The sequence below is a fragment of the Pristiophorus japonicus genome, chromosome 19, assembly GCF_044704955.1.
Source record: "Pristiophorus japonicus isolate sPriJap1 chromosome 19, sPriJap1.hap1, whole genome shotgun sequence".
NCBI lineage: Eukaryota > Metazoa > Chordata > Chondrichthyes > Pristiophoridae > Pristiophorus > Pristiophorus japonicus.
Window position 1 is genome coordinate 26915260 of NC_091995.1, and position 18700 is coordinate 26933959.

Below are 18700 nucleotides of genomic sequence, written 5' to 3' on the forward strand. Positions count from 1 at the left end.
ATACCCCCGTACACTTCCAGCAGGTCTGGGCCCATCCAGTCCCACAGAGCCGAATACAACTCGACCGGTAAGCCGTCGCTTCCGGGAGTTTTACTCGTCGCAAGGGACCGGACGGCCTTTGTCAGCTCGTCCAGAGTTAGCGGGTGGTCCAGACTCTCCCATTCGCTGTCGTCTAAGACCTCTGAGATAGACGACAGAAAAGACAGGGAGGCCGCGCGGTCTGTGGGCTTGGCGTCGTACAGCCCGGCATAGAAGGATTTGCTGATCCTCAGCATGTTGGGCTGTGAAGACGTCACAGAACCATCTTCTTCCTTTAGGCTGCTGATCACGGAGCTCCACTGTGTACCTTTTGGAAGAATAAACGCGAACACGTCTCATCCTGCTCGACGGAGCGGACTCTGGAGCGGAAGATGATTTTGGAGGACTCTGAGGCAAAGAGCGAGGCTTGCTGGCACATCACCTCTTGGAGTTCCTCCGTGACATCGACCCCCATCGACTGCAGCAGGAGCAGGTTTTGCATACTCTTCTGGAGTTGGGACAATTCCCTCTGTCTCCCTCTCGCCTCCTGAACACCTTTGAGGATGAAGAACCTCTTGATGTTTGTCTTGATTGTTTCCCACCAGTGCATCGGGGAATCACAGAGGGGTTTTACGGTTCTCCAACCTTTGTAATCCCTCTTGAGTTCCTCAACGTTTTCTGGGGTCAACAGTTTCACGTTGAGCTTCCATATCCCACTGCCCACTTTCTGGTCTTCCTGTGGGAGGCAGTCGGCCAGTAGGAGGCAGTGGTCAGAGAAGAACACCGGCGTGACATCGGTGGATCTGACCTTGAGCATGTGGGACATAAACAGGAAGTCTATTCTGGAACGGACAGACCCGTCTGGCTTCGACCAGGTGTATCTGCGCGGTGCTCCATCTGCAGGGTTGCTGAAGACATCGCACAGCTTGGCATCTTTTACCACGTCCATCAGGAGTTTGGACGAGGTGTCCAGTTTGCTGTCGGCTCTGCTGGATTGTCCAGCCGCATCGATGATGCAGTTGAAATCACCGCCCAGAACGACCGGTCTGGATGTCGCCAGCAGCAGTGGGAACTGCTGGAGTAAGGCCAGCCGCTCGCTTCTGAGAGGCGAGGCATACACGTTAATTAGCCTTAGAGGAACATTTTTATACAATACATCTGCTACGAGGAGGCGGCCGCCCAACACCTCCTTAACTTCGGTGATGGTGAAGTGGCCTCCCCGCAGCAGAATGCTCAGGCCGGAGGAACGGCGATCGTTGCCTCCTGACCAAACGGGTGGTCCATGGGACCACCATTGCGACCACTGCCGGTAACTGCTGGAGTGCAGCAAGCCGCACTCCTGCAAGAATAAGAACATAAGAACATAAGAATTAGGAACAGGAGTAGGCCATCTAGCCCCTCGAGCCTGCTCCGCCATTCAACAAGATCATGGCTGATCTGGCCGTGGACTCAGCTCCACTTACCCGCCCGCTCCCCATAACCCTTAATTCCCTTATTAAATCTATCTATCTGTGACTTGAATACATTCAATGAGCTAGCCTCAACTGCTTCCTTGGGCAGAGAATTCCACAGATTTACAACCCTCTGGGAGAAGAAATTCCTTCTCAACTCGGTTTTAAATTGGCTCCCCCGTATTTTGAGGCTGTGACCCCGAGTTCTAGTCTCCTCGACCAGTGGAAACAACCTCTCTGCCTCGATCTTGTCTATCCCTTTCATTATTTGAAATTTTTCTATAAGATCACCCCTCATCCTACTGAACTCCAATGAGTAAAGACCCAGTTTACTCAATCTATCATCATAAGGTAACCCCGTCATCTCCGGAATCAACCAAGTGAATCGTCTCTGTACCCCTCCAAAGCCAGTATATCCTTCCTTAAGTAAGGGGACCAAAACTGCACGCAGTACTCCAGGTGCGGCCTCACCAATACCCTATACAGTTGCAGAAGGACCTCTCTGCTTTTGTACTCCATCCTTCTCGCAATGAAGGCCAACATTTAATTTGCCTTCCTGATTACCTGCTGCACCTGCAAACTAACTTTTTGGGATTCCTGAAAAAAAAACGCTCAATCTCATCTGATCTTGGAAGCTAAGCAGAGTCAGCCCTGGTTAGTACTTGGATGGGAGACTACCTTGGAATACCAGGTGCAGGAGGTTTACCGTTGGTGGACTTTGATGTCACCCAGGTCGGGTGGCACGATTTAATGTAATCTAAAAGAGTTTCATGCACAAGGACCAATTGTGGAGCACTGGAGGCGTGGCCTATTCAATTGGAGCCCTGCTGCTGAGAGAGGAGCAGCTACCAACTTTTGCTCCTGCCTGGAGTGAGCCCTGAGACCAGCCCAGGAAGAGAAGGAAGGAAGGGGCTTCACCACCAACTTTCACCCAGAGGGAGAGGAGGAAAAAGCAGAAAACTTACAACTTTTTACCATTTCTACAAAGAGTTGGAGAGAGGGGGAAAGACCAACAACAACATCCAGTGTGGAAGGAGGGAGACTCTACCATTCTACAGGTGGGTGTGGGTGCATTTCCCAAAAAGACTTTGTTGTATCGGTGGGGGGAGGAAAGAAGACCACTGAGGGCCGGAACATCGCGGGGGGTGTGTGTGTGTGGAAAGTGTGTGTGGGGGCCTTGCTTACAACTAGGCCCCACACACAACTGAACCCCCCCCCCAAATTACCTAGCCTGGGATAGCTGGAGCTACCAGGCTGAAGATTTCTTTTCTTTAAATACCCATTTTAACATCGTTAGGATTGTGTGACTGGTTGGCTCTAGCTGCCCCAGGTGAAGACATCTTCTCCCCTCACCTGAAGACCACCCCAAAGACTATTTGTGTTTTGCCATCTGGGGATTGCACCCACCCACAGCTGCGAGGGGAGACCTGCCCTCGCAGTTACCCCCCCCCTTCCCACCCCCCTCTCTCTTTCTCTGTTACTCTGTTTCTCCCCTCTCTCTCTGAGACCCCTTTCTCCCAAATTAATTTTTAAAAAAACAATTGAGACAACTGAGCAGAGGGAGCAAGGCCCCTCCCCAATTGCCAACTAGGGGAGAGGTGTGCCTCGTTAAGGGCTCCTCTGCTCAGTCTTTAGACAAGAGGCCAATTAAGACCATTAAGGCCTGTGACTTTGGGGTGGGTGTAGCCCTTAAAGGGACCCCGTGATGGCGACTCCATCCACGCCGGTGGCAGGGCCAGCAAGGACATATGCGCAGGCGGTGTCCACATCCACGGCACCTCCTGCGCCACCCGCTGCCCTGCCACCTTTTCGACTTATTACAAAAAAACACGGGGTCAAGAGCTACACTCACCCCACAATGACCATCGAGGAGTGCGTGCGGGCGATGGCTGGGGTAGTCGGCCCCTCGGCCATTGTCGCAGCCTCCAAGATGTCTGGAAAGGCCGTGTTCTTCCTGGGGTCGGAGCGGGCGGTGTCCCTGGCCCTCGAAAAAGGGCTCACGGTGGGCGGGACGTTCCTGCCGGTGGACCCTCTCGAGGCCACCGCGCAGAGGGTCATCGTTTCAAACGTCCCGCCCTTTGTTCCCGCTGAGCTCCTCCTCCCTCACCTACAACAACTGGGGGAGGTAAGGTCGGGGATCAACCCCATACCGCTCGGCCTCAGGGAGAACAGCCTGCGCCACATGTTCTCCTTCCGCTGCCAGCTCTTTGTCCGGCTGGCGCGGGAGGAGACGACGGAGGGAAATTTCAATGTGGTGCACGAGGGGACTGCCTACCGCGTCTTCTGGACGTCGGACGGCGTGCGGTGCCATGCCTGTAGGGAGGTGGGGCATGTTCGTAAGAACTGCCCCGCCTCCAAGGCCGCCAAACCACCGAGGGCGGCCAAGGCTGGCGCCGCCGCCACCCCTCCCCCTAGTTGCGTCCGTGTGCCGGGAGCCGTAGGTGCGCGGGCATCGTCGGGGGCCTTTGTTTTCACGGCCTCCGGCGGGGGGGAGGGAGAGCGTCCGATCGAAAAGAAGGCGCGGAAGAAGACGAGACATCTAGAGGCGGGTCCCCTCAGTGCGCCGGAAAGTTTGACCACCGCGCTCAGCCCAACCCAGTCACCGGCGAGCGCGGGGTACCCTGAGCCCGTGCTCTTGAACAACACCGCAGAGGGGCCCGGGCGCGGGCAAGAAAAGGAAAAGGGGGGGGCGGAGCGGGAGGCCTCGGCAGACATGGAGGTCTCGCTGCCTCAGCGCACCTCCAGCATCAAAAGGAGGCGCCGCTCCGTTGAGGCGGAGGGGGAGCAACATCCCTCCGTGGAGGAGTCGGTGCCCGCCGCGTGTCCCGCGTCCCCCACCAGCGCCCCCAAGCAGCGCCGTAGGCGGGAGGAGTCTGTCCCCGGGGAGGGTGAGACAGTCGAGGCGGCCCAGCCTCTGCCTCCCGGGGATGGCGTGGAAGATCTGCCTGTCGTGGGGGGCGTGGGGCTCGCGGAGGAATGCATTGCCGCCGGGCCGGGCGTCCCGGGGACTGAGGCGGGCGAGGCCGAAAAGGCCGAACCTCAGCCCGCCCAGCCAATACCCAACTTCCCCCGGGAGTCGCTCGACCCGGCAGAAAATGAAATTAATAATTTTAATAATACTGTACATGCTGGGCTGGGGGGTGGCAGCGGGGAGGGGGAGGAACACCCACCCTCGCCTCTTGCTGTGGAGCTGGAGCACTTGGAGAGCCTGGGGATTTCCTATGGCCGGGTCTCTCCTTGTTCCCCAGTTCCTGGGGCGGAGGGGGAACCCCTTCCGCTGTCATTTCCCGACCCAGCACCATTTTTAAAAGAGCCCAGTGGGGCCTCCTCTGCCGACGATCCTGGGGGTGGGATCGGGGCAGTGCCAGGGCCGGTTGGAGCGGCCGGGTCATTTGCCGTACCTTGTGCGGTCGATGGGCCGGTTGCTGGCGGCCACCTCCCGGAGGAGGACGGGGACTCGGTGGGGGACGCGGGAGAAAATCTCGAGACCACCGCCAGCGAGGCGGTGGATCTGCTCGCGGCCGCCGCCGAGACCATCCTCATTCCTGCAAAGGAACTCCGGGACTTTTTGGCCCAGAGCTGGGGTCGCTGCAACCAAGCCCGACTGGCCCTGGAAAAATGGTCCCAGCCAGAGCTTATCAAGGGGTCCGTCCGCGCCGCCGTTAAAACCTTGGCCGCGGGCGGGCCCTTGACAAAGGAGCAGCACCTTGAGCTGCGCGAGCTCGAGGGACTCCTCGCTGGGCTGCGGAGGGAGCGGAGTTCAACAAAAGACTCCGCTCCCTCCCCCACAATAGGTTAAGGTAGAGGTTGCACTATGCTTTTGCCATGAAGATAACCATAGCCAGCCTCAACATCAACGGCGGCAGAGGGGCACGCCGTAGATTTGACAATTTTTCGCTCCTGCGGGAGGGGAAATATGCGGTGTGCTTCCTGCAAGAAACCCACACCGTTCCGGGAGACGAAGCCACGTGGCTCCTGGAATGGCAAGGAGAGGTCCGCATGAGCCACCTCACCGCCATTTCTAGTGGGGTGGCCATCTTGCTGGGCCCGCATTTTCAGCCGGAGATCTTGGGGGTCGAGGAGCCCGTGCCAGGCCGCTTGCTGCACGTAACGGTTCGCCTGGGGGACGTGCCGCTCCATCTCGTGAACGTGTACGCTCCTCAGCCCGGCCCGCAGCAGACGCGCTTCTTTGAAGAGGTGTCCGCTCTTCTTGGCTCCGTCGACGTCGGCGACTGCATTGTCCTTGGGGGGGATTTTAACTGCACCCTCGAGGCGAGGGACCGCTCCGGTGCCCCGCAGTGCATGACGGCGATGGAGAAGTTGAGGGACCTGGTCGGGTCCTTCGACTTGGTGGACGTCTGGCGAAATCTCCACCCCGACTCCAGCGCCTTTACTTGGGTGAGGCCTGGAGTAGGATGGTCTAGAGTCGACCGCCTTTACGTGTCTCGGGCGTACGTTTCCTGCGTCCCGGCGGCCTCCATGCGGCCGGTGCTGTGTTCGGACCAGCACCTGGTGTGGGCTGAGCTCGCTTCGCTCCGCGCGAGGACGGGGTCCGCGTACTGGCACTTTAACAACCGGCTGCTGGAGGATGTGCGGTTCCAGGACTCATTCCGTCGATTCTGGTCCGACTGGAGAAGGAAGCAGGGGGGCTTCCCCTCCTTGAGGCTATGGTGGGACGTGGGCAAGGCTCACGTCCGCGTCTTCTGTCAAGAGTACGCGAGGGGGTCGACCAAGAGGCGGGCGGCCAGAGTCGGCGCCTAGAAAAAGCGGTGCTCGACCTGGAAGCCCGTCTCGGTCAAGTCGTCCAGGACCCGGCCCTGCGGACGGTGTACGAAGCAAAGAAGGCCGCGCTGAAGGGTCCCGAGGCGCGTTCGTGAGGTCGCGGATCCGGTTCCTGCGGGATCTGGACCGCGGCTCCCCCTTCTTCTACTCGCTGGAAAAAAGGCAGAGTGTCCGTAAGCAGCTCTTGACGCTGCTGGCCGACGACGGCTCTCTCGTCTCGGATCCGGAGGGCGTCAACAACAGGGCCCGTGAATATTACGGGGCTCTGTTCTCTCCGGATCCGTCCAGCGAGGAAGCGCGTAGAGTTTTGTGGGAGGACCTGCCGAAGGTCAGCCCGGAGGGCGCCGAAAATCTGGAAGCTCCGCTAAGCCTGGCGGAGCTGACCAGTGCCCTCGACCGGCTCTCGAGGGGAAAATCCCCGGGGCTGGACGGGCTGACCGTGGAGTTCCACAGGGCGTTCTGGGACGTCCTGGGGAGCGACTATGCGCGGGTCCTGGGAGAAAGTCTGGCGACCGGGGAGATGCCCCTCTCTTGGTGCAGGGCAGTCATCGTCCTGCTGCCTAAGAAGGGCGATCTCCGCCTCCTTAAGAACTGGCGCCCGGTCTCCCTCCTCAGCACGGACTACAAAATCTTCGCCAGGGCGATGTCTGCTCGCCTTGGTGCCGTGCTGGACCACATGATCCACCCCGACCAGTCCTACACGGTCCCGGGCCGGACAATCCACGATAACATCCATCTGGTCCGGGACCTCATCCATTGTTCCCAGGAGGCTGGTCTGTCGGTCGCCTTCCTATCCCTCGACCAAGAGAAGCCGTTCGACAGGGTGGATCACGACTATCTGCTCGGAACTCTGCGCGCTTTCGGGTTCGGGACGCATTTCGTCGCCCGGATCCGACTTTTGTACGCCGCCGCGGAGTGTCTGATTAAGGTTAACGGGTCCTTGACGGCGCCCCTTCGCTTTAGGAGAGGGGTGCGCCAGGGATGCCCCATGTCCGGCCAGTTATACGCCGTTTGCGTGGAGCCTTTCCTGCGCCTCCTGCGGACGAGGTTGACGGGACTGGCTCTGCAAGGGCCGGGCGTGGAGGTCGTCCTCTCGGCTTACGCCGATGACGTGCTCCTCGCGGTAGAGGATCCCGCTGACCTGCGGAGGATGCGTGAGTGCCAGGAGATTTACTCGGCCGCGTCCTCCACCAGGATCAACTGGGAGAAATGTTCCGGACTCCTGGTGGGTCAGTGGCGGGTGGACTCCCTGTCGGAGGAGCTCAGGCCTTTTGCCTGGAGCACGACCCATCTCCTCTATCTGGGAGTCTACCTTAGCCCCGACGAGGGAGCCTGGCCGGCGAACTGGCAGGAGCTGGAGGCCAAGGTCGCCGCTCGCCTAGGGCGCTGAACAGGACTGCTCCGAGTGCTGTCCTACAGGGGTCGAGCGCTAGTCATAAACCAGCTAGTGGCCGCAATGTTGTGGTACCGGCTGGTCACTTTGACCCCTCCCCCTGCGTTTGTCACCAAGATACAGAAGAAGCTGGTGGACTTCTTCTGGAACAACAGGAAGCACTGGGTCTCTGCTGCGATCTTGAGTCTCCCGCTTGAGGAGGGCGGTCAGTCGTTGGTGTGCATCAGCGCCCAGCTCGCGACTTTCCGTCTTCAGACCCTGCAGAGATACCTTTACGTCGAGCCCCCTCCTAGGTGGTGCGCTCTGGCGAGGTATTTCTTCCGCCAGCAGCGCGACCTCAATTATGACACGCAGCTCCTGTTTGTGAACTTGGGGGGTGCCAGGACCGCCCTCCGGGAGCTGCCTGTCTTTTACAGGGAACTCATCAGGGTCTGGAACAAAGTCTCCACCAAGCGCTGCTCTCCACCGGCTGGAGTGGCGGCCGTCCTGCAGGAGCCGCTGCTCGGGAATCCGTACCTCCACGACCGACGTTTTATGTGGCGGTTCAAAGAGAGGGCTGTGGCTGGTGAGGTGACCAGGGTCAGGGACCTGCTCGATGGCGGAGGTGCGGGCTGGATGGCGACAGACACGATGGCGCGGCGCCTAAATTCTGCCAACGTCCGCCACGCGGCCGATGCCATCGAGTCGCTAAAAACAGCTCTGGGCCCTGACTCCGTTAGGTGCATCGAGGAGGCTCAAGCACGTGGGGAGATCCCGTCCGAACTGACCCCCGTCCGGACGGAATTCCTCATCGGCGCCAAACCCTGGAACCTCCCTTGGGGGCCGGCGCCTCACAACTTGATACGCCTCGGGGAAACCCCTCCGCGCGGAACTGAAAGGCACGGAGGGGTTTCCTGTCCGGGCTGCTCCTGCACACTCTCAACTTTGCCATCCTCGCCGGCCATCCGGACACGCCATGGCGTACCATCTTGCCGTCCGGAGGAGGCGGCGGTCCCCGATGGAGGGCACTCTACGCAGGGGTCCTCCCACTATTCATCGGGGACTTGGCCTGGAGGGTGGTGCACAGAGCAGTGCCGTGCAACAAATTTTTAAGCCGGTTCACGGACTCCCAGGCCGCCTGCAATTTCTGCGGTCTGGAAGAGTCCGTGTTCCATGTTTTTATGGAATGTACAAGGTTGCAGCCCCTGTTTTATTATTTGAAGGGGCTGCTCCTGAAATTCTGGCTGAACTTCAGTCCCACTCTCCTGATCTTTGGGCACCCTGTGCGAAGGGGAGCGGGTAGGTCCGAAGGCCTCCTCGTAGGACTGCTCCTGGGCACGGCCAAGGGTGCCATCAGCCGGTCCAGGCAGCGGGCGGTCGAGGGGGTCGTTCAACCTGACTGCCTGCCTCTCTTCCGCTCTTACATCCGGTCCAGGGTGTCCTTGGAGATGGAGCACGCGGTGTTCACCGGTACGCTCGCGGCCTTCCGCGAGAGGTGGGCACCGGAGGGACTGGAGTGCATCATCACGCCCGGCAACCAAATTTTAATTTGATTTTACGTTTTAAAGTTTAATTTGTTTTAAATGCCGATGCTTTTAGTGTCCCCTTCCCTTTTATAGGGGGCACTGGAAAATTGTGATTTTAGTGCCCAAACAAAAAAAGAAAAACTCAAAAAAAAAGGAAAAAAAGGGCCTTGTAAATGTCGGGTGGCACGATTTAATGTTTTATGTTTTTGCAGGTAGACTCTAAAAAAGTTTCATGCACAAGGAACCCCAGGTCCCTTTGCACCGCAGCATGTTGTAATTTATCCCCATTCAAATAGTATTCCCTTTTTTTGTTTTTTTCCCTAAGGTGGATGACCTCACACTTTCCGACATTGTATTCCATCGGCTAAACCTTAGCCCATTCGCTTAACCTATCTAAATCTCTTTGCAGCCTCTCTGTGTCCTCTACACAACCCGCTTTCCCACTAATCTTTGTGTCATCTGCAAATTTTGTTACACTACACTCTGTCCCCTCTTCCAGGTCATCTATATATATTGTAAACAGTTGTGGTCCCAGCACCGATCCCTGTGGCACACCAATAACCACCGATTTCCAACCTGAAAAGGACCCATTTATCCCGACTCTCTGCTTTCTGTTAGCCAGCCAATTCTCTATCCGTGCTAATACATTTCCACTGACTCCGCGTACCTTTATCTTCTGCAGTAACCTTTTGCGTGGCACCTTATCGAATGCCTTTTGAAAATCTAAATACACCACATCCATCGGTACACCTCTATCCACCATGCTCGTTATATCCTCAAAGAATTCCAGTAAATTAGTTAAACATGATTTCCCCTTCATGAATCCATGCTGCATCTACTTGATTGCACTATTCCTATCTAGATTTCCCGCTATTTCTTCCTTAATGATAGTTTCAAGCATTTTCCCCACTACAGATGTTAAACTAACCGTCCTATAGTTACCTGCCTTTTGTCTGCCACCCTTTTTAACCAGAGGCATTACATGAGCTGCTTTCCAATCCAGAGTCCAGAGAATTTTGGTAGATTATAACGAATACATCTACTCTAACTTCCGCCATCTCTTTTAATACCCTGGGATGCATTTCATCAGGACCAGGGGACTTGTCTGCCTTGAGTCCCAATAGCCTGTCCCCCTAGTGATAGTGATTGTCTTCAGGTCCTCCCTTCCCACATTCATGTGACCAGCAATTTCTGGCACGGTTTTTGTGTCTTCCACTGTGAAGACCGAAGCAAAATAATTGTTTAAGGTCTCAGCCATTTCCACATTTCCCATAATTAAATCCCCCTTCTCATCTTCTAAGGGATCAACATTTCCTTTTGTCATTCTTGTCCGTTTTATATATCTGTAAAAGCTTTTACTATCCGTTTTTATGTTTTGCGCAAGTTTAGCTTCGTAATCTATCTTTCCTTTCTTTATTGCTTTCTTAGTCATTCTTTGCTGTCGTTTATAATTTTCCCAATCTTCTATTTTCCCACTAACCTTGGCCACCTTAAACGCATTGGTTTTTAATTTGATACTGACCTTAATTTCCCTGGTTATCCACGGCTGGTTATCCCTTCTCTTACCGCCCTTCTTTTTCATTGGAATATATTTTTGTTGAGCACTATGAAAGAGCTCCTTAAAAGTCCTCCACTGTTCCTCAATTGTGCCACCGTTTAGTCTATGTTTCCAGTCTACTTTAGCCAATTCTGCATTCATCCCACTGTAGTCCCCTTTGTTTAAGCATAGTATGCTCGTTTGAGACACTACTTCCTCACCCTCAATCTGTATTACAAATTCAACCATACTGTGATCACTCATTCCAAGAGGATCTTTTATTAGGAGATTGTTTATTATTCCTGTCTCATTACACAGGACTAGATCTAAGATAACTTGCTCCCTTGTCGGTTCTGTAACATACTGTTCTAAGAAACAATCCCGTATGCATTCTATGAATTCCTCCTCCAGGCTACCCCGTGCGATTTGGTTTGACCAATCGATATGTTGGTTAAAATCCCCCATGATTACTGCCGTTCCTTTTTCACATGCCTCCATTATTTCCTTGATTATTGCCCACCCCACCGTGAAGTTATTATTTGGGGGCCTATAAACTACGCCCACCAGTAACTTTTTCCCCTAACTATCTCTAATCTCCACCCACAATGATTCAACATTTTGTTCATTGGAGCCAATATCGTCTCTCACAACTGCCCTGATATCATTCTTTATTAACAGAGCTACCCCACCTCCTTTCCCTTCTTGTCTATCTTTCCGAATCGTCAGATACCCCTGCATGTTTTAATACCAGTCTTGGCCACCCTGCAACCACGTTTCTGTAATGGCCACCAAATCATACCCATTTGTAATGATTTGTGCCGTCAACTCATTTACTTTATATTGAATGCTGCATGCGTTTAGGTGGAGTGTTTTACTACTAGTTTTTAATCCATGATTTTTAGGTTTGACCCCTCCTGTAGCCCCTTTACATTCAGTGGCCCTTTTTGTTTTTTGCCTTGGGTTTCTCTGCCCTCCACTTTTACTCATCTCCTTTCTGTCTTATGCTTTTGTCTCCATTTTGTTTCCCTCTGTCTACTTGCATTGGTTCCCATCCCCCTGCCACATTAGTTTAACTCCTCCCCAACAATACTAGCAAACACTCCCCCTAGGACATTGGTTCCGGTCCTGCCTATGTGCAGACCGTCCGGTTTGTACTGGTCCCACCTCCTCCAGAACCGGTTCCAATGCCCCAGGAATTTGAATCTCTCCCTGCTGCACCACTGCTCAAGCCACGTATTCATCTGAGCTATACTGCGATTCCTACTCTGACTAGCACGTGGCACTGGTAGCAATCCTGAGATTACAACTTTTGAGGTCCTACGTTTTAATTTAGCTCCTAGCTCCTTAAATTCATCTCGTAGGATCTCATCCCTTTTTTTACCTATATCGTTGGTACCAATGTGCACCACAACAACTGGCTGTTCACCCTCCCTTTTCGGAATGTCCTGCACCCGCTCCGAGACATCCTTGACCCTTGCACCAGGGAGGCAACATACCATCCTGGAGTCTCGGTTGCGGCCATAGAAACGCCTATCTATTCCCCTTACAATCGAATCTCCTATCACTATCGCTCTCCCACTCTTTTTCCTGCCCTCCTGTGCAGCAGAGCCAGCCCCGGTACCATGAACTTGGCTGCTGCTGCCCTCCCCTGATGAGTCATCCTCCTCAACAGTACTCAAAACGGTGTATCTGTTTTGCAGGGGGATTACCGCAGGGGACCGCTGCACTACCTTCCTTGCACTGCTCTTCCTGCTGGTCTTCCATTCCCTAGCTGGCTGTGGACCCTTCACCTGCGGTATGGCCAACTCACTAAACGTGCTATTTACATCATTCTCAGCATCATGGATGCTCCAGAGTGAATCCACCCTCATAGCAGGTCTGCCTTGACCTTGGCAAGGTACCGCAAGGTGGAAACACATCGCGTAGTTGACTTAATGCTACGCATGTTAATGGATGCAATCTTCAAACCCATTTTTAAATTGATGGTTACAGTCCAAAAATTACATATAGATCACGCAGTCCTTTGGCCCTGTGGCCTGTTCCCGTATACATAGGTTTACTTTAAACTTTTCTACTGCACCTTGGCTGAGATATGGGTTGTCCTCTGCCTTGGGGATGGTTCGACCAGGGGACGCCAGCAGTGTGGACGGGAGGTCCTCCATGTCAACTGGGCTGCCCTCGCCTGGTGTTGGTTGTTCCTTGTGTGCATCCCCTGTGGTGTCATCGCTCACAGCGTTCTGGAGTTGGGGTGCATCTGTCACTTCGTCACTCCCAGAGATCCGGAGCCGGGGTGCATTGGTGACATCACTGCTCCCGGGGTCCCGGAGCTGGACTGCGCTGGTCGCATTGGCATGTTGCCTCTTCTTCTGCTGGTGGTAGTGAGGGTTTTTGCCTCGTCCTTCATCATTGGATGAGCTGCAGCCACTGCTGTCCGTCGTGGACTCTAGCCGTCTTTTGCCTCTCGTTTCTGCAGGAGGCCCCTTTTCCTTTGACTTGGTAGCCTTCTTCTTCTTGACGAGCTGCCATTCCTGTTTTCCTTCTGCTTCTGCTCCCTCCTCTTCCATGGACTTGGTGTCTCGGGGGGGAGTTTCACTGCTGGGTGCTAGTGTCTGGCAGCTTGCCATGGCTGCAGTCCGTGTGGTGAAGGTGGTCCCACAGTGCTGTTAGGGAGGGAGTTCCAGGATTATGACCCAGCGATGATGAAGGAACGGCGATATATTTCCAAGTCAGGATGGTGTGTGACTTGGAGGAGAACTTGCAGGTGATGGTGTTCCGAGGCACCTGATGCCTTTGTCCTCCTAGATGGCAGAGGTCATGGGTTTGTCAAAGCAGCCTGAGCGAGTTGCTGAAATGCATCCTGTGAATATGCGAATAGCCCCAGAGCACAGATAAAAACACCAAATAAGTGGGGTTACGGGAAGGGCAATGCACTCTGCACAGGTAGCTGTACACTCGTAGCTTGAACTTATAGATTGAGACACAATGTGGCCACTGTTAGGAGCAGGGTTCTTAAGCAATAGAGGTGAGCAAACTGGGGGAGACAGGGAAAGGATGAGTCTGAGAACTAATGCTGTATCTCTGACTTACGATGTTCTCTTTCGGATGAGACGTTAAACCGAGGCCCTTTCTCCCCTCTCAGGTGGACATAAAAGATTCCACAGCACTATTTCAAAGAGCAGGGGCATTGACCCGGTGTCCTGGCCAATATTTAGCCCTCAACCAACACCTAAACCAGTTTGTTGTTTGTGGGACCTTGCTGTGCGCAAATTGACCAATACTCATCACACATAAGGTCAGAGTTTAACCGGAGCACCGAGCACTCACCACATACAAGGACAGAGTTTAACCAGAGCACCGAGCACTCACCACACACGAGAATAGCGATCACTGTCACACACAGTAAGAGAACAAATGGAATTAGCCCAAGATGAGCTCTGGAACTGGATTCATGACCTAAAAAGTGAAATAATTTGTGTTCGATTAACCCTTGTTAAAAAGGAACACTTCTTATTATTTTTAATTCAAATGAATATGGTGTACATAAAACATCTCATAGCACTATTTCCAAAAAGAGCAGGGGAACATAAGAACATAAGAAATAGAAGGAGTAGTAGGCCATTCAGCCCCTCGCGCCTGCTCCGTCATTCAATGAGATCATGGCTGATCTTCTACCACAACTCCATTTGCCTGCACCATCCCCATATCCGCTGATCCCATTGATATTTAAAACAGAGAGGTCTCCTGTATCCTCCTGCAGGAGCTGCAACTACATTTCGGTGTCAGCCGCGGCTCAGTGGGTAGCGCTCTCACCTCCGAGTCAGAAGGTTGTGGGTTCAAGTCCCACTCCAGGAACTTCAGCACAACATTTAGACTGACACTCCGACAGTGCAGTACTGAGGCAGGGCTGCACTGGAGATGCTGGGGGTGATTTTTGCCGAGTATTTTAGGCAATAAAGAGGTGACCAAGATGGGGTCTTAAGCTGAAATGCTGGTTTAGCCCACGTTTAGCGCAATACGCCATCTTGATAAAGGAGTTGAAGGCAGCACAAGGAAAAGCCACTCGGGGGCTTGTTGAATAGCCGATTGCCACTTAAAGTGCCTGATAGCACTCATTAAAAAAGCTGGATTGCATTTTGGTGGCAAGCACTTCAACTAACGCCCTCTCATAACAGCAATCAGCTGTTTGGGAGTAAAAACACAATGTTGATTTCAAGCGCTACTTAGAGGGATTACTCACCACTTAAAAGGATACAACAATGAAAACAACTTGTATTTATATAGTACCTTTAACATAGTAAAATGTTCCAAGGCACTTCACAGGAATGTTACAAGATAAAAAGAAAGTCATGGACTGCAGGAGGATATCAATCTACTGGGCAGGGCAGTGGCAAATGGAATTTAATTCGGAGAAGTGTGAGGTAATGCACTTTGGGAGGGCTAATAAGGAAAGGGTATGCACTTTAAGCGGTAGGCCACTTAATAGTATAGGTGATCAAAGGGACCTTGGAGTGCTTGTCCACAAATCCCTGAAAGTCGCAGGCCAGGTGGATAAGATGGTTAAGAAGGCATACGGAATGCTTGCCTTTAATGGCAGAGGTATAGAATACAAGAGCAGGGAGGTTATGCTTAAATTGTACGATACTTTGGTTAGGGCACAGCTGGAGTACTGCGTGCTGTTCTGGTTGCCGTATTATAGGAAGGACGTGATTGCACTGGAGAGGGTGCAGAGGAGATTTACTAGGCTGCTGCCTAGAATGGAGAATTTTAGCTATGAGGACAGATTGGACAGGCTAGGTTTGTTCTCATTGGAACAGAGGAGGTTGAGAGGAGACCTCATTGAGGTGTACAAAATATTGAGGGGTCTGGATATTGTGGATAGCAAGGGCATATTTCCATTGGTGGAGGGGTCAATTACGAGGGGGCACAGTTTTAAGGTGGTTGGCAGAAGGTTCAGAGGGGATTTGAGGGGGGGCTTCTTCACGCAGAGGGTTGTGGGGATCTGAAACTCATTGCCTGAAAGGGTGGTGGATCCAGAAACCCTCACCACATTTTAAGAGATGGTTGGATGAGCACTTAAAGTGCCGTAACCTGCTGGGTTACGGATCTAGAGTTGGTAATTGGGATTAGACTGGATAACCTTTTGTTGGCTAGGACAGTTATGATGGTAAGTACTGCAGGGAATTGAATGCGGCCAGGGTGATCTCCTGGACTAGATTCGATCACCTGGATTGGTTGGAGAGGAATTTTCCCAGATTTTTTTTTCTCCAATTGGCCTGGGTTTTTAATCTGGTTTTTGCCTCGCCTTGGAGACCACATGGCTCCAGTTGGGGTGGGACGTAGATTGTTTCAGTGTAAGGGATGACGCAGTTGTGTGGGGCGGACTGGTTGGGCTGGGTGCTCTTTCCCTTTCCGCCATTGTTCATAGGTTTATATGTAACCTTCAGGGTTGCTGGCCGAGGGCCGTGTGGCTCTTTGTCAGCCGACGCGGACACGATGGGCCGAAATGGCCTCCTTCTGCGCTGTAAATTTCTATGTAAATAATTGGCCACTGAGCCACATAAGAAGAAATTAGGGCAGATGACCAAAAACTTGGTCGAAGAGGTATGTTTGAGGGAAATTCTGAAAGGAGGAAAGAGAGGTAGAGAGACGGAGAGGTTTTGGCAGGGAATTCCAGAACTTGGAGTCTAGGCAACAGAAGGCACAGCCACCAATGGTTGAGCGATTATAATCAGGGATGCTCAAGAAGGCAGAATTAGAGGAGCGCACATATCTCGAGGAGGGGTTGTGGGGTTATTACAAAAAGGACATAGAAGCATTGGAGAAGGTGCAAAGAAGATTTACAAGAATGATAGTTATAACCTCTCTTATAACCTGAGAGGTTATAACTATCAGAAAACATTAAATAGGCTGGGGCTCTTTTTTCTAGAAAAGAGAAAGCTGAGATATGACCTGATAATGGTGTTTAAGATTATGAAAGGGCTTGATAGGGTCGATGTAGTGAAGATATTTCCCCTTGCAGTGCGACCAAAGCTATAAGATTATCATTAATAAATCTACTCAGGAATTCAGGAGCAACTTCTTTATCCAGAGAATGATTTGAATATGAACCCTCGCTACCTCAAGGAGTGGTTGAGGCAAATAGTATTGATGCCTTTAAGGGGAAGATAGATAACCACAGGAGGGATAAATGATTGGAAAGATATGCTGATAGATGAAGTAGGGAGGGAGGAAGCTCGTGTGGAGCATAAACACCGGCAGAGACCGGTTGGGCCGAGTGGCCTGTTTCTGTGCTGTAGTCTCAATGTAATTCTATGTAACCCTGACAGACTTACCCATGATGGTCAGATGGTAGGTGTTGTTGGTTTGACTGACTGGGTTTGTCACAGTGCAGGTGTAAGTGCCAGAGTCCGATTTCTGTGCATTCCTAATGATTAAAGTGGTGTTGCCGTCCGACAGCCAATAGCGTTGGTCGGCTGGGAGCACGACCCCTCCTCTGGTCCACAGAATGGAACTGGCTCTCCCTCTCTGCACCTCACAGCTCAGCGCAACTGTGTGGTTCTCAAGGCTGAAGTTACAGGAGATCGCGGGTTTGGAGAGAGGATCTGGAGAAAGACACAAACAGAGGGGTTTTCAATTAATGAAAGAACGCACCAATTTGCATTTATATAGCGCCTTTCATGACCTTAATACATGTTAAAGCAATTTACAGCCAAGGAAGCACTTTTGAAATGTCGTCTCTGTTGTAATGTAGGAAACGCAGACGTCAATTTACGCACAGCAAGCTCCCACAAGCAGCAATGAGATAATGACCAGAAAATCTGGTTTATGAGTTTGTTGAGGGGTAAATATTGAGGTATAAATATTGGCCATGACACGGGAAGAACTCGTCTGCTCTTCTTTAAGGAGGGGCTGAATTATCTCCTCCTGTTCCTATGTTTCTTCGTTTCACAGTGCTTGGGGACGGCAAGACATTAATCCACAATGGGTTCAGTAGGTTTTACCAGCAGTAGAATCTTGTCCAAAACAGTTCATGGGCTGAATGTTTTGTTGCCTGTTTCTGTGCTGCGGACTATATCATTCTATGTAACCCTGACAGACTTATCCGTGATGGTCAGCTGGTAGGTGTTGGTTCGACTGACTGGGTTTGCCACAGTGCAAGTGTAAGTGCCCGAGTCCGATTTCTGTACAACTGGTCCAGGTATGTTATTTGATGTACTATGCAGTTCGACAAGTCTGATCAACTGTTGTCTGAAACAGCTCAATATATTATAAATGGACGTGCTTATTTGTACTGCAAAAATGGCCAACAGGCTCGACCCCTTATTTCTGATTGGTCCCCTTGAAGTATAGCCACACGCTGAAGTTTCACAGCAATGTGTCACTGGATCCGCCCATCCCAAGGTCTCACTGACTTTGCAAATTGTAACATGATCCACTTTGATTTCCTGAAGCAACAGAGGACAGAGCTCCCTAGAAGACAGCAAGGGCCAGCAAAAGTGCCTTACCCCAGTCCAAGTGCATGCCTCCCCCAGCCAAAGTGCCTTACCCCAGTCCAAGTGCATGCCTCCCCCAGCCAAAGTGCCTTACCCCAGTCCAAGTGTATGCCTCCCCCAGCTGAAGTGCCTTACCTCAGTCCAATGCATGCCTCCCCCAGCTGAAGTGCCTTACCTCAGTCCAATGCATGCCTCCCCCAGCTGAAGTGCCTTACCTCAGTCCAATGCATGCCTCCCCCAGCTGAAGTGCCTTACCTCAGTCCAATGCATGCCTCCCCCAGCTGAAGTGCCTTACCCAAGTGCAAGACGATCCAGCCACACCCTCCCAGCCTCTCTCTCACCACCACCACGCCTCCCCCAGCCTCTCTCTCACCCCCCTCCCCAGCCTGCCTCTCTCTCTCACTCCCCACCTCCCAGCCTCTCTCGCTCTCTTTCCCCCGCAAGCCTCTCTATCTTCCCCACCCCCTCAAGCCTCTCTCTTTCCCCCCCAACCTGTCTCTCTCTCCACCCCCAGCCTCTCT

General features: G+C 52.8%; 1 protein-coding gene across 8 annotated transcripts in view; it reads right to left on the bottom strand.

Annotated features, from left to right (window-relative positions):
- LOC139230396 (cell adhesion molecule CEACAM1-like) overlaps positions 1 to 18700 on the bottom strand; it is a 75217-nt gene that overhangs the window by 15726 nt on the left and 40791 nt on the right. For 7 of the 8 annotated variants that reach the window (XM_070862238.1, XM_070862230.1, XM_070862232.1 and 4 more), the window contains 2 exons: positions 17019 to 17288; positions 14053 to 14139 (listed from right to left, as the gene is read on the bottom strand). In XM_070862238.1, the coding sequence (XP_070718339.1) occupies positions 14053 to 14139; positions 17019 to 17288 (357 nt within the window). The remainder of the gene's footprint in view (positions 1 to 14052; positions 14140 to 17018; positions 17289 to 18700) is intronic. The other variant, XM_070862237.1, reaches the window with a different exon arrangement.